This window comes from Ailuropoda melanoleuca, chromosome 2, assembly GCF_002007445.2.
Source record: "Ailuropoda melanoleuca isolate Jingjing chromosome 2, ASM200744v2, whole genome shotgun sequence".
NCBI lineage: Eukaryota > Metazoa > Chordata > Mammalia > Carnivora > Ursidae > Ailuropoda > Ailuropoda melanoleuca.
In genome coordinates this window covers 55,257,566-55,269,955 of record NC_048219.1, presented here as the reverse complement: position 1 = coordinate 55,269,955, position 12,390 = coordinate 55,257,566, and the positions used below count along the sequence as shown (strand labels likewise).

Sequence of the window (12,390 nt, the reverse complement as noted above, 5' to 3'; positions counted from 1 at the left end):
TGAGGATTGACAAGTCTCACACAAAAGTACTAAACATATGAAGGGACTTCATAAACAGTAGCCTTGCAAAACTAAAGGTCTGATCACAAGTATGTGGCCAGTGAATAAGGGTTATTATCCTAGACTTCTTTGGAAATGACCCTTTGTGACAGTACTTTTCCTAGTAAAGCAACTATATTTTCCATGCCTGGAAATAAAATGAAAGCAAAACAAGCGCCAGTTTTGGCAGATCTCAGAAACAGCCATAAGAGCCTATGTTTTGTGCCTTTTGGGGTTCTATTAAAATCGAACTCTACACTGTCCATTAGGTTAGTCACTAGACATTTGTGGTTACATTAATGAACTGGAACTTCTGTTTCTGGTCAAGATGGAGTAACGAGGCCCAGATTTATCCTTCTGCCTAAATAATTAAAAAAGTAGAAAAAATATATGAAAGAATGGCACTCAAGACACTGGACATAGGTAATAAAGGACAGTGATTCCTGAGGGATGGAAAACAAGCAAGGTAAGTTCTATTCGCTTACTGCCTGAAGAAAGAGTTTAAGCTGTGCACAGAGGTCAGTCCTAAAGACTAGGGAGGAGAGAGCTCTCAGCATGAAAACTCTGGAGATCTGCAGAGGCCTCCCTCAAGTACTCAGCAGAGCACTGATTATCACATACATGTGAGGAAACTAACTGAGTCTGGGGAAAGAACCACCCCAAATAATTAGAGAGCACAATCCTCAGGGATAATGCAGGGATGGGAAAAATGTTTGTCTCCATCTGCCAGGGAGGAAAACCTCATAATTCATGAGCATTGGCTAGAGTACAAAGATGGGTCTTGCCTCAGTAAGAGGGGAAAATTACCCTTAGACTAAATGCAGCCCTGCTCCTACCTAACAAAACTTAAAAGCAAGACTTAATAGGATCAAATTCTTTCCAAGTAACCTAACTGCATCCAGGACAGACATCAGGGATATTTATAATTCCTATAAAATAGCCAGCACCCAACAAGGTAAAATTCACAATATTTGACACTCAATCAAAAATAACCAGGTATGAAAAGAAGTAGAAAAATACAACTCATTCTCACTGAGAAACCAGTCAACTGAAATGGACTGAGAAATGATAGAAATAGTAGACAGGGACACTGAAACAGTTACAATGACTGTACTTTACATGTTCAGAAGCAAGAGGAAAGACTGAATATGTTAAATAGAGATATCAAGGTACAAAATAAGACCCAAGTTGAACTTCTAGAGATGAAAACTACATCGTCTGAAATGGAAAACACATTGAGTGGGATTAACAATAGATTATACATTTCAGAAGGAAAGATTAGTAACCTTGAAGGCAAAACAAAGAAACTATCCAAAATTAAACACAGAGAAAAAAGAATGAAAGAAAACCTAGGGCATTAGTGAATCGTGGCACAATATCAAGTGATTAAATATACCATAACTGGAGTCACCAAAGGAGGAGTGAGGGAAACCAAAAAAAAAAATGCCTGGAAAATTTCCAAACTTGATGAAAACCAAGCCCATAGAGCCAAGAAACAAAAACAAAACAAAACTCCAAGCACAAAAAAGATGGAGAAAACTATATACCAAGTCTCATAATCAAATCGCTTTAAAATCAATGATAAAGAAAAATATCTTTAAAAGCAGACAAAAAAGAGACATATTATACATAGAAAACCAAAGATAGAAAAAGGACTAAATGTTTTCCTTAACAAAACAAAACTAGTCTGTCTAATCTCACCACTTCTATGTAACTTGTTAGTGGAGGTCCTATCCTGTACAGTAAGGCCGGTAAAAGAAATAAAATATACTCACATTGGGAAGGAAAAAAGACTCTTTATTCACAAAACATAATTACCTATTTTTTTAAAAAGATTTATTTATTTATTTGACAGAGAGACAATAGGAGAGCACAAGCAGGGGGAGCAGCAGAGGGACAGGGAGAAGCAGGCTTCTCACTAAGCAGGGATCTCCATGCTGGGCTTGATCCCAGGACCCTGAGATCATGACCTGAGCCGGAGGCAGACGCTTAACCAACTGAGCCACCCAGGTGCCCCCATAATTATCTATGTTAAATATCTAATGGAATCTACCTAAAAGCTATTAGAAGTAATAAATGAGTTTATCAAGATTATAGAATATGAGGTCAATATACAAAAATCAATTGTATTTCTATACACTATCAATAAATGATTGGATATTAAAATTTAAAAAGCAATACCATTTAAAATAACATGAAGTTATAAAATTATGTAGGGATATATCTGACAAAAGATGTGCAGGACCTACAGATGGAAAACTATAAAACATTACTGAGAAATGACAGAAGACCTAAGTAAAAAAATACTGTGTTAATGGGTTGGAAGACACAATATTGTTAAGAGATCAATTCTCCCTAAATTAATCTATAATTCAATGCAATACCATCAAAGCACCAGCAGGTGTGTTTTTTTGTTGTTGTTGTTGTTGTAGAAATTGACAAACTGATTCTAAAAATCATTTGGAAATGCAAAGAACCTAGGAGAGACAAAACAAGTCTGAAAAAGAACAAAATTAAATAGATAACACTACTTGATTTCAAGATTTGCTATATAGCTATAGTTATCAAAACTATGTTACATTGGCATAAATACATACAAAATTATGAATGGAATAAAAAAGTCCAGAAATAGATCCACACATATATAATCAATTATTTTTCAACAAAGTTGCAGGAACACTTCAACAAATGGTGCTGGAATAACTGGCTATTCATAGGCAAAAAACCCCCCCACCACCACTACCAGAAACTAATTTAATCCTTATCTCATAGCATACACAAAAATTAACTCAAAAATCACAGTCCCAAATCTAAGAAAATGTAAATCTTTGTGACCTTAGGTTAGGCAAATATTTCTTAGACATAATACTAAAAGCACTATTCATGTGGTGCCTGGGTGGCTTAGTCGGATAAGCATCTGACTCTTGATTTTGGCTCAGGTCATGATCTCAGGGTCATGAGATCAAGTCCCATGTCGGGCCATCCTGGGCATGGAGCCTAAGATTTTCTCTCCCTCTCCCCATGCCCTTCCCCAACTCTGCTCTCACACATGTGTGAACTCTTGAATAAATAAATAAATCTTAAAAAATAAAAAGATAAACATCATTCATAGAATAAAAAATAAACTGGAGTTCATTGAAATGAAAAATTCCTACATTTTGAAAGACACTGTAGAGAGAATAAAATCACATACAAATAGAAAAAATTTTCAAATCATGTTTATAAGGGACTTGTATCCAGAAATATGAAAATTGTCTACAAAATAATACATAAATAGCTAGCCCAATAAAAAGGCAAAAGATTTGGACCATATTTTACTTAAGAAAGATATATGGATGGCAAATAAGCACATGAAAAGATGCTCAACATCTTTAGTCATTAGGGAGATGAAAATGCAAACTATACGTAATATAATATCAAATATGAAAAAGATTGATCTTACCGAGTTCATGAGGATATAGAACACCTGGAATGTTTACACACTGCTGGTGGGAATGTAAATGACAAGCAGTTGAGAAAACAGTTTGTAAGTTTCTTAAAAAGTTAAATATACGCCTGTCAGATAGCCCAGCCATTCCATTCCTATATATTCAAGAAAAATGAAAGTGTATGTCCACACATAGACCTGTACACAAATGGTCAAAGCAGCTTTATTTGTAATACCTAAAAAATGGAAACAACCCAAATGTCTATCAGCAAGTGGATGAACTGTTGTATATCCATACAATGAAATATTACTCAGTAATAAAAAGTAATGAACTATTGATAGACGCTATAACATGGGTGAATCCCAAATTAATTATGCTGGATAAAAGAAACCACACCCCCACACTCTGCTCAAAAATGTACACTCTTAATAATTCCATTTATACAAAATTGTAGAAAAAGTAAACTAATCTATAGTGACAGATAGCATATCAGTGGTTGCCTGGGGATATGGTAGCAGGGAAGGACAGGAGGAAGAGATTATAAAGGGTTATGAGGAAATTTGGGGGGTTATCATAATTGTGGTAATGGTTCCATGGGTGTATACAGATATCAAAACTTAAAAATTTTATACTTTAAACACATGCAGTTTATTATATGTCAATTATATTTCAATAAAGCTTTTAACTTTTTAAATTGCTTAAAATTAAAAGTTCATATAATCAGTTATACTAGTCCATTTCAAATTTTTAATCAGCCACATGTGGCCAGTGGCTACCATTTTGGACAGCGCAAGTGAAGAACACTTCCATCACTGTTCAAAGTACTGCTTACTGGAAAGCACTGATCAAACTCACACAGGAGGAAAAAAAAAGTGCATACGTCTCTTTTATTTCTCCTACATTTACCTAAACTTCAAGAATGGAACAAGTACGCCAGCATGGCACTGATAATATATATTATATGAGAATCTTTAAAAGCAGATCTTATTAAGTTTATGTTAATCTAACTTTGCTGTGGAGCTAAATATACCCTCTACTCACAAACACGCAGCACACTGCTCCTTCATTGAGATATCATAACTTCTATGGATTATATTTAACTAGTTTTCTCCAAGGCTCCAGTTGAGGGCAATTTTAAACTAAATGACATGGAAAAATGGAACAGATAACACTGTCTTGGAACTTACTTTCTCCTCATAGTCAAAGTGGTTATAGCCTCAAAATAACATCTAAATAGGGATATACATATTTTTCATATACTCACAGATATCTTATGAGGTCCCCTGAAATACGTAGCATGTTTCAGAATATGCTACATAATGCAATTAAATTTTCCTTTTTAAAACAATCAAGCATATAACTCACAACAAACAAAGTTTCAAATGTGAGAACAGACATGAAAACAGAACACTAAGTTATGTACTAAAATGTTTCACATTCACGGATCAGTTCATAAAATTAGTAGGACATTCTAATCAAAGCTTTTTTTCTTTCCTTTACTACAGGTCTCAGTTTTGATAGAGGTGATTTTATTTAAAAAGACTCAAATTCTCTATTCTGCCTCCACCCTTGTAGTCTATGAACTCGGAAGGCAGAGTCTGTATGCTCAGTGTTTTGTTTCAATATACAGAATGCGGGGCTGAGATCCTCCACCGTCCCTGTTCCAAAGCCTGACACCCTAACCCTTTATGTACAGTTTGATGCCTGAGTCATCTCCATCTTAGAAATGGAATAAAGAAAAAGGCAATTGGGGTTGGCGGGGGGAGAAGGGAGTCTGGTGGCCAGTGCAGACCACACAAAATCAACCCCAAACAGTGTATTGTAGTAGATAAGCAAGAAGTATAAAAATAGAAACCAAGTCCCTCTGTTGTTTGCAGAAGCAGAACTCACAAGCCAGTTTCACTTACTTTTTTACACCGACAGAGCCATTTTCCTTGTTTTCCATGTCAACAGATAGCATGGGAAGGCTGCAGGGTTCCTTTACTTCAGCAACTAATCAATAAGGGAGAAAAGCTTGTGTTTAATTCTTAGAAAGTGAGAGAAGAATATATATTCTGAATCAGAAACATAATGGTCCCTTTTACAGCTTCACACCAGTTCACGTATGTTTGTTTAAACCTCCAGTTCCCTCAGCGATTGGAGAGATGTGATTAAACCTGAAGAACTAGAGGAGAGGATTGGGGTGCTTTCATCTGTACTGGCACTCCCTGCCTTGACAATAAGCATTTGCAAATGAAATTGAATCCTCGTTCAAAACAAGTGCTGTGTGAACTGGCACAGCTTCCCCTGGGTGCCAAGCTCTCACTTAAGACATTGCAACTCATAAATGAGTCAAAGTGGAGAAAAACAATCCCCCTTTTCCTGCCCCTTCAGACCACGGGCTATGATTGCTTTCTTTCTCTCTCTTTTTTTTAATTGCATTTTTTTGGGTCCACTCACAAACCTTCTATGTTTTCACTGCAATGCAAAAGAGCACTTAAAGCTTTTGTCAGCAAGTATTCCCCTACCTCACATATTCTCAACGAAAGCCTCAAAACCTGTCTGTGAGATGGCCATGCTGTGGTAAAGCTGGAAGCTCACAAAAATGTCAGATAGCCCTTAGCACAGAAAGGTGGTGCTGGGGTGTGTGTGTGTGTGTGTGTGTGTGTGTGTGTGTGTGTGTCTGCGCGCATGTGTGTAAGAGAGGGGAGGCAGCTCATTAGATTTATATGAAAATCACCAAAACATCCAAGGAGATATAGTAGCATCCATCACTTTGTCTTTTTGTTTAGTAGGATGAGGGCTGTGAAAAAATAAAAACCCTCCACAATTAATATGCAATTAGCAAGATGAAAAAGCTATGAACAAAACTGCTTTAAAAAACTAGTTCTGAAACGTGCTTGTTCTACAGCTGAAGCCATAAATTAAATACATTTCCTCTCAAATTACTTTATACTTCGGCACTCCTTCTCTAGGGATTACTCTGACATGACAAGTGCATCATTTAGTATATTCACAAGATTTTATCACTGTTCGAGAAGTAGATGATTAGCAAATAATACTGTTAAGTGTGGGATAATCCTCACTCCTGATATACACACATACACACACGCACACACACAAACTTCCAGTTGCTAAACCACTTAGATCGTTCATAGAGAAATCCAACATTTAATATACATATAGATATTAACATACATTCACACACCGTTACAGAGTAGGCAGAAGATAGTGCTGCTGCTCCATGCCAAAAGAATGATTTCACTTCAGTTGGAAACTGTTACACATTCACCATTTTCTAAGCATCTCAGAAAAAAACAAAACACTCACAATGATACTCTGTAACACCACACTACATTGTCTTATTATTATTATTATTATTTTCTTTTTTTGTGGAAGAGTAAAAAGAAAACCTACCTAGAAGCAACTAAAACATGTCATTTTTTATAGGCTTATCAAGAACAGCCAAAGAAACCCCAATGTTTTCTTTCACAAAGTAGGCTGGCAAAGGAATTCAATAAGGAGGTACAATTTGACACAGTGAAATAAAACCAGGCTGGCTCTCAGCCAACATGACGTTAGGAATCACACACAAGCTGCACCAACTGCCTTCTGGTTCATGGCTGACTTTTTAAAGCTACAGTGTGCCTGTTCACTTTTGCTAACTACCTTCAGCACAATTAGTGGAAGTGAATGAATCAGGAGTCCAAGAACTGCAGAATTCTCCCCACATCTGTCTTGTAAAGAAAAACAAGCGGTATCGATAGCCTCTTATTTTCTCCCTCCCCTTCTTGTTGCTGCATGATAGATCCTTGCTGTTGTTCTGAGCAGGGATGTCATGTTTTGAAAACTATTTTTCTCCCCCATGGGAGAGAAAAACAAGAGAAAATAAGAGAAAGAACCTAGCACTATTGGCTATAACCAGTGAATATTCAGAAGCTGCAGTCCCGTGTTACTCTTTCTTCCTAACAGAGACTCACGGACAAAGTTCCCAGGGCTGGCTTTTAAGTAATCTCTTTAAGAATAAGGAAAGCACTGCCCAGCAGAAAATCCTTTTCTTCCTTATGCAGGAAGTAACATATTTCAGAGGATGAAAGGTGGATGACCAGATCTTTTGAGAACACCTACGTTCTTTTATTTTGTCATTCAACCTACCAGATGAAGTCAGCCAAAATTCAAAATGAAACAAATATCATTCTATAAAAACAATTAGTTCTGGGAGGTTTAATCTTAATTGTTTATCTCAGTTGCACACAAACCGTAATTCAACAAATTTAACTAACACTATCTATGAGCACTGGGTCCTATATTAGTTACATATGAAAAAGAAGATACTGTGCCAAGCCCCAAATTCATAGTATCTCCTACCATTCAGGACATGGGAAGGTGGCATAGAGAGACTAGGCATGATCTTTTAAACTACCCTGGTCAATCTCACAGTTCCTTTGCGTGGCTGGGAACCACTGCTGAAGGGAAACATTTCCATTCCACAAATATGCCATAGATGCACAGGAAGCATGCATAGCTGTCATCAAAATAAACAACAATCAATATTTGGACACTTTTAGGTCAAGAAGTCAACTAAACCACTCAAAATAGGGCAGACAATACAGGTTCCCAAGAAGGATCCTAGAAAAAAATCATCTGTTGCTAAAAGACTGTGTAGAATTCAGGAAGAATTGAGGAGAGAGCGACAGGTCTCCTTTTTCTTTACTAATTTTTAAGGGCCCTAGAAGAAGATCAGAAACTATAATCTACATTTGCAACCTGAATTTCAAAGTCAAAAGTTTTTTCTCTTATTTATTCCAAGAATGGTATTAGAAATGTTCAACTTCGTGAAAGATCATCGAGAAAGATTTCAAATGCTCTCTCTGCCCATCTTCACCATTGCTCCTTTGAAAAAGCAAACAATAATTTAGGGACAAATTCTAATAATAATAACAACAACAACAATAATTTAGGAACAAATTCTAAGTGTTCATTTATTTTTGACGACTATTTTTTGAGTCTGGTCAAACAGGTGAGTCTTATCACCACCAATCAAAATGATGAACTCTCCTGGAGATAGAGAGCTCTTTCACCAACAGATTTCATAATGCTTTGGGACTTGATCTGAAATTCCAGAAATGTGCTCCAACTAAATTCAAATGGGCTGGGCTGTGAGTCCTGGGGATAGGGGGAGGAAGGTGTCTCAACAGCACTGTCATGCCATTGCTGAGAACAAAATCAGTTCAGCTCTGAATCTTGAAAGGAGAGGCAAAGAAAATGTAGTTACACCCAACTATTCCTTAGACACCCCTACAGGAGGAAGGTTTCTGTGAAGTTTCTCCAAGATTTTCTTCCTACACAGAGGACATCTCCTTCTCTCTCCCCTGCTGTGACCAAAAGTTTGCCTGTTAGATAAGGGTAAGGGTTTCAGAAGGTGATGTAGGAAATCAATTCCATTTTGGGGGGGGGCGGGGGGGGAGGAACCAAGAAAAGCATTCTAAATTCTAACAACAGGTTTCACTTATCAGCTAGTTTCTAGCTTTGGAATAAATTGACATTTGTGGGTATAAATATATATACTCACCCACTTCCTCCTCACTCTCTCCAACAAACTGATTTAACCCTCTTCTCTGCTAATAAAAATGATGTGTATGTATGTCGTATATGGTATGTGTATGTAGCCTGTGGCATAAACGAAGTGTGTGCATGTAATGTATGTTTATGTGATGAATGTAACGTGTATGCTGTGTGTAATGTGTCTGGTCTGTGTTTGTGGCGTGTGTAGTGTGTAGAGTGTGTCGTGTGCACGGTGTGTTTTTATTGGCGCGTGTGTGTAGTGCGTTAAGTATAGGGTGAGAGAGATGCAGACAAACAAGATCTGATCCAGGATATTATGGGATGTGCTAGAATAACTTGGGAGATCCCCGTGTTGGGATTCTTAAGCAGAACTTTCAGGCACACTTGGGAATGGGCTCAGGAGGGGAGATGAGTCAGCAAGGGCGGGAAACCGGTGCCTCCAATCAGGCTTCTTTTATTGATCAGCACTCATTTCCCCCCCACCCCAGCGCCCACCCCGGGAACCAGCGCTGTCCCAAAGGAATCACTCGCCCTGCCTCCCGTCAGGGAATCGGCCCTCAGGAGTGTCCAGCCCACATCGCAGAGTGCAGACCTGGGTCCACGTGGCTGCAGAAGAAATCTCGAGAAGTCGCCGGAGGGCAGGGCAGAGCTCACCGCGTCCCTAAGGGCGTCTCACGGGAGAGGGAAGAGCGGCCTGGAGAGCGAGCGGTGGGGCTAGACTGAGGGCGGGAGAGGGGACGCCAGGATGCCTCTTGGACGAACGGCGCCGTCCGATAGACAAACGACCCGCTGGTGGCACCGGCGACAAGAGGGGAAAGTTTCTAAGACTTTCAAGAAGAAACCATTCGTCTTTGAGTTTGGGGGCTCCCCGGGGAGCCCGTCTGTGGAAAGGGAGTGTGGGGGTGTGGCGCTCGCTGGGCGCCCAGCTGAGCCGTGCCACCACCCGGTCCCATCCTGCGAGCTCTGCCCCGCAGCCCGGGCGAGCCGCAGCTCTCTGCGGAGCCAGGCACGCTTCTGCCCCCAGTTCCACTCCAGGGTGACAGATTCCACGCTCGTGGGTGCAACAAGCTGCAGGAGCACCGGACACACAGCAGAGACGAGGGAGGGCAGGGCGGTTTTTATTGTGGTTTTCTTCGTTTTCTTTCATCCTGGAGAAGGGAGAGAGTGGCCGCTTTCCCAGTGCCCTCGCAGCATGAGCGTATCACTTACCTCCCCGCATGGCCGGCGCCGGGAGGCTTTCCCCCGCGCAGAGCTCGGCGGCCGCCACGCGCCCAGCCCCGGTGCAGCCGGCCGGGTGGGCGCGTGGCACGCCGGGACTTGTAGTCCTCAGCCGGCGGGCGGGGCGGGGGTCCGAGGGCTGGGGCCACCAGGAAGCGGAGAGGTCAGGAAGGGAGGGTGCAGGGCGGGGGCCCTGTGAAAGTCGGGGACGACATTTGCAAGAACTTAAAACCTCCAGGGAGCTGGGGGGAGGGGAGCATTCCTAGAGAGAGTTTTAAATTGGGGGTTTTCAGGCTGATACCATTATCGCCCTGTCTTACTGGCTCACGTCCTGATGAAGTTTTAAGCTGGGTTTTTGGGCAGTAATGACAAGTAGACATTTCCCGAGCCAAATTCATATTATTTGGGGCATTACTCTTCTTTACTCTTCTCACTCCGAACACAAACGTGGCGTTCTCTACTTGGAACACCTTTGCTGTCGTTCACAGAATAACTCAGTTGAAGCCTGGGGCATGCAAAGGTAGGGTGACTATATCGTACTTTACATTTGCAGAGCACTCTACAATTTACAGAGCACCTTTTATTTGGTTCATTGTTGGAACCATAAAACAACACTGAGTTAGGCAGAGAAAAACTTAAGATGCGGGGAGTTTTTTGTATCCGCTTCATTCATTTCCTTTTCTAACCCTGCTCTTAGCAGCTGGGAAGAGAGTGGGGAGAAGGAGGGCTGAGGGCAGATGTGGTGGGTGCAGGGAAAGAAGAGGAGCCTGCTGTGAAGTACTCCCTTGAAATAGCTGATGAATAAATCCTTACTAAGTAAGGAGATAAGTAAAATTAAAGAACCTATGGATTGGAAGAATGGACTGGGAAGGATAGAGGCAGAACAGAAGATTGTGATGGCTAGAGGCAATATGGAAAGGTGATAGATGGACAATGCATGGAGGAGGAAGGAAATGGCAGGTGGGAAAAATGTAGAGACTGAATAGAAGGTTGTGATGAGACTAGAGGCAATATGAAAAAGTTGTATCCAAAAAAAAAAAAAAAAAGGCAAAACAACAGGGATTTTAGAAGCCAGGTAGAGCTGGGATCCTGATGTCACTTCGGAGCTAGCTCTGTGACCATAGGTAAGTTATTTAACTTCCCCAAACCTCTTTTTCCTCATCTTTAAAATTTCAATAACTTCAACCTTATGATGTGGTTGTGCAGATTAAAAGAGATGGGAAGCATTTAGTATAGTGGCTGGCATATAATGAGCACTCGATCACCACTATACTAAGTATAAATAACATACTATTTATAAATACTAATAAAAATTATTATTACCTCCTTTGCTGGAAATCAAAAGATAAATTGGAGTAGAAGTACCAGTTAGGAGGCTGTGACAGTATTCTAAGTCACAGGTAATGAGAGCTTGAACTACAGTAATAGAAAGGAAGCAGGTATGAGACACTTCCAAGGCAAAATGGACAGAGCAGTGCAATCAACTGGATGTGGGAGTGAGGACTAGGGAACAAAAATGATTGTCATTTCTAGATTGACTAAGTGGATGATAGGTACAACAATGGAATAATAGATTTTAGAGGCAGATGACAAATTTGATTTTGGACATGTATAACTTGAGGCTTTCTATGTATGAATGACAAAGTGTCAGTTGGAAGTGTGGCTTTTGGTATTCTGTGTAGAAACAGAACTTTGAGAATCAATTCCTTAGGAGAGGGAGTTGAAGATCATGGGTTAGACTTCCGACTCTTGATTTCAGCTCAGGTCATGATATCAGGGTTGTGAGACGAGCCCCACCTGGAACTCTGCGCTCAGTGGGGAGTCTGCTTGAAATTCTCTCTCCCTTTCCCTCTCCCCCTCCCCTTGCTCTCTCTCTCTCTTTCTCCAAAATAAATAGATTTTTACTTTTAAAAAAAAATTTTAAAGATTTTTTATTTATTTGACAGAGAATGAGAGAGAGCACAAGCAGGAGGAGTGGCAGGTAGAGGGAGAGGGAGAAGCAGACTCCCCTCTGAGCAGGGAGCCCAATGAGGCTCGTTCCCAGGACCCCAGGATATAGCCCCAGCTGAAGGCAGATGCTCAACCAGCTGAGCCATCCAGGCGCCCCTAAATAAATCTAAAGAGAAAAAAAAAAGGAAGGTCAGAGGAGATGGACAAGGGG

At 40.2% G+C, this 12,390-nt stretch overlaps 1 protein-coding gene across 4 annotated transcripts in view; it reads right to left on the bottom strand.

The window, feature by feature from the left end:
- SAMD13 (sterile alpha motif domain containing 13) overlaps positions 1-10,308 on the bottom strand; it is a 39,587-nt gene extending 29,279 nt beyond the window's left edge. The window contains exons 1-2 of one of the 4 annotated variants that reach the window (XM_034653781.1): positions 10,221-10,308; positions 5,375-5,459 (exon numbers count right to left, since the gene is read on the bottom strand). In XM_034653781.1, coding sequence (XP_034509672.1) covers positions 5,375-5,459; positions 10,221-10,230 — 95 coding nt within the window. In that variant the 5' untranslated portion in view covers positions 10,231-10,308. Of the gene's footprint in view, positions 1-5,374; positions 5,460-5,974; positions 6,078-6,863; positions 7,287-9,603 lie in introns of those variants that run through there. The other 3 variants (XM_034653782.1, XM_034653783.1, XM_034653784.1) reach the window with 3 other exon arrangements.
- Positions 10,309-12,390: the final 2,082 nt, after the last annotated feature.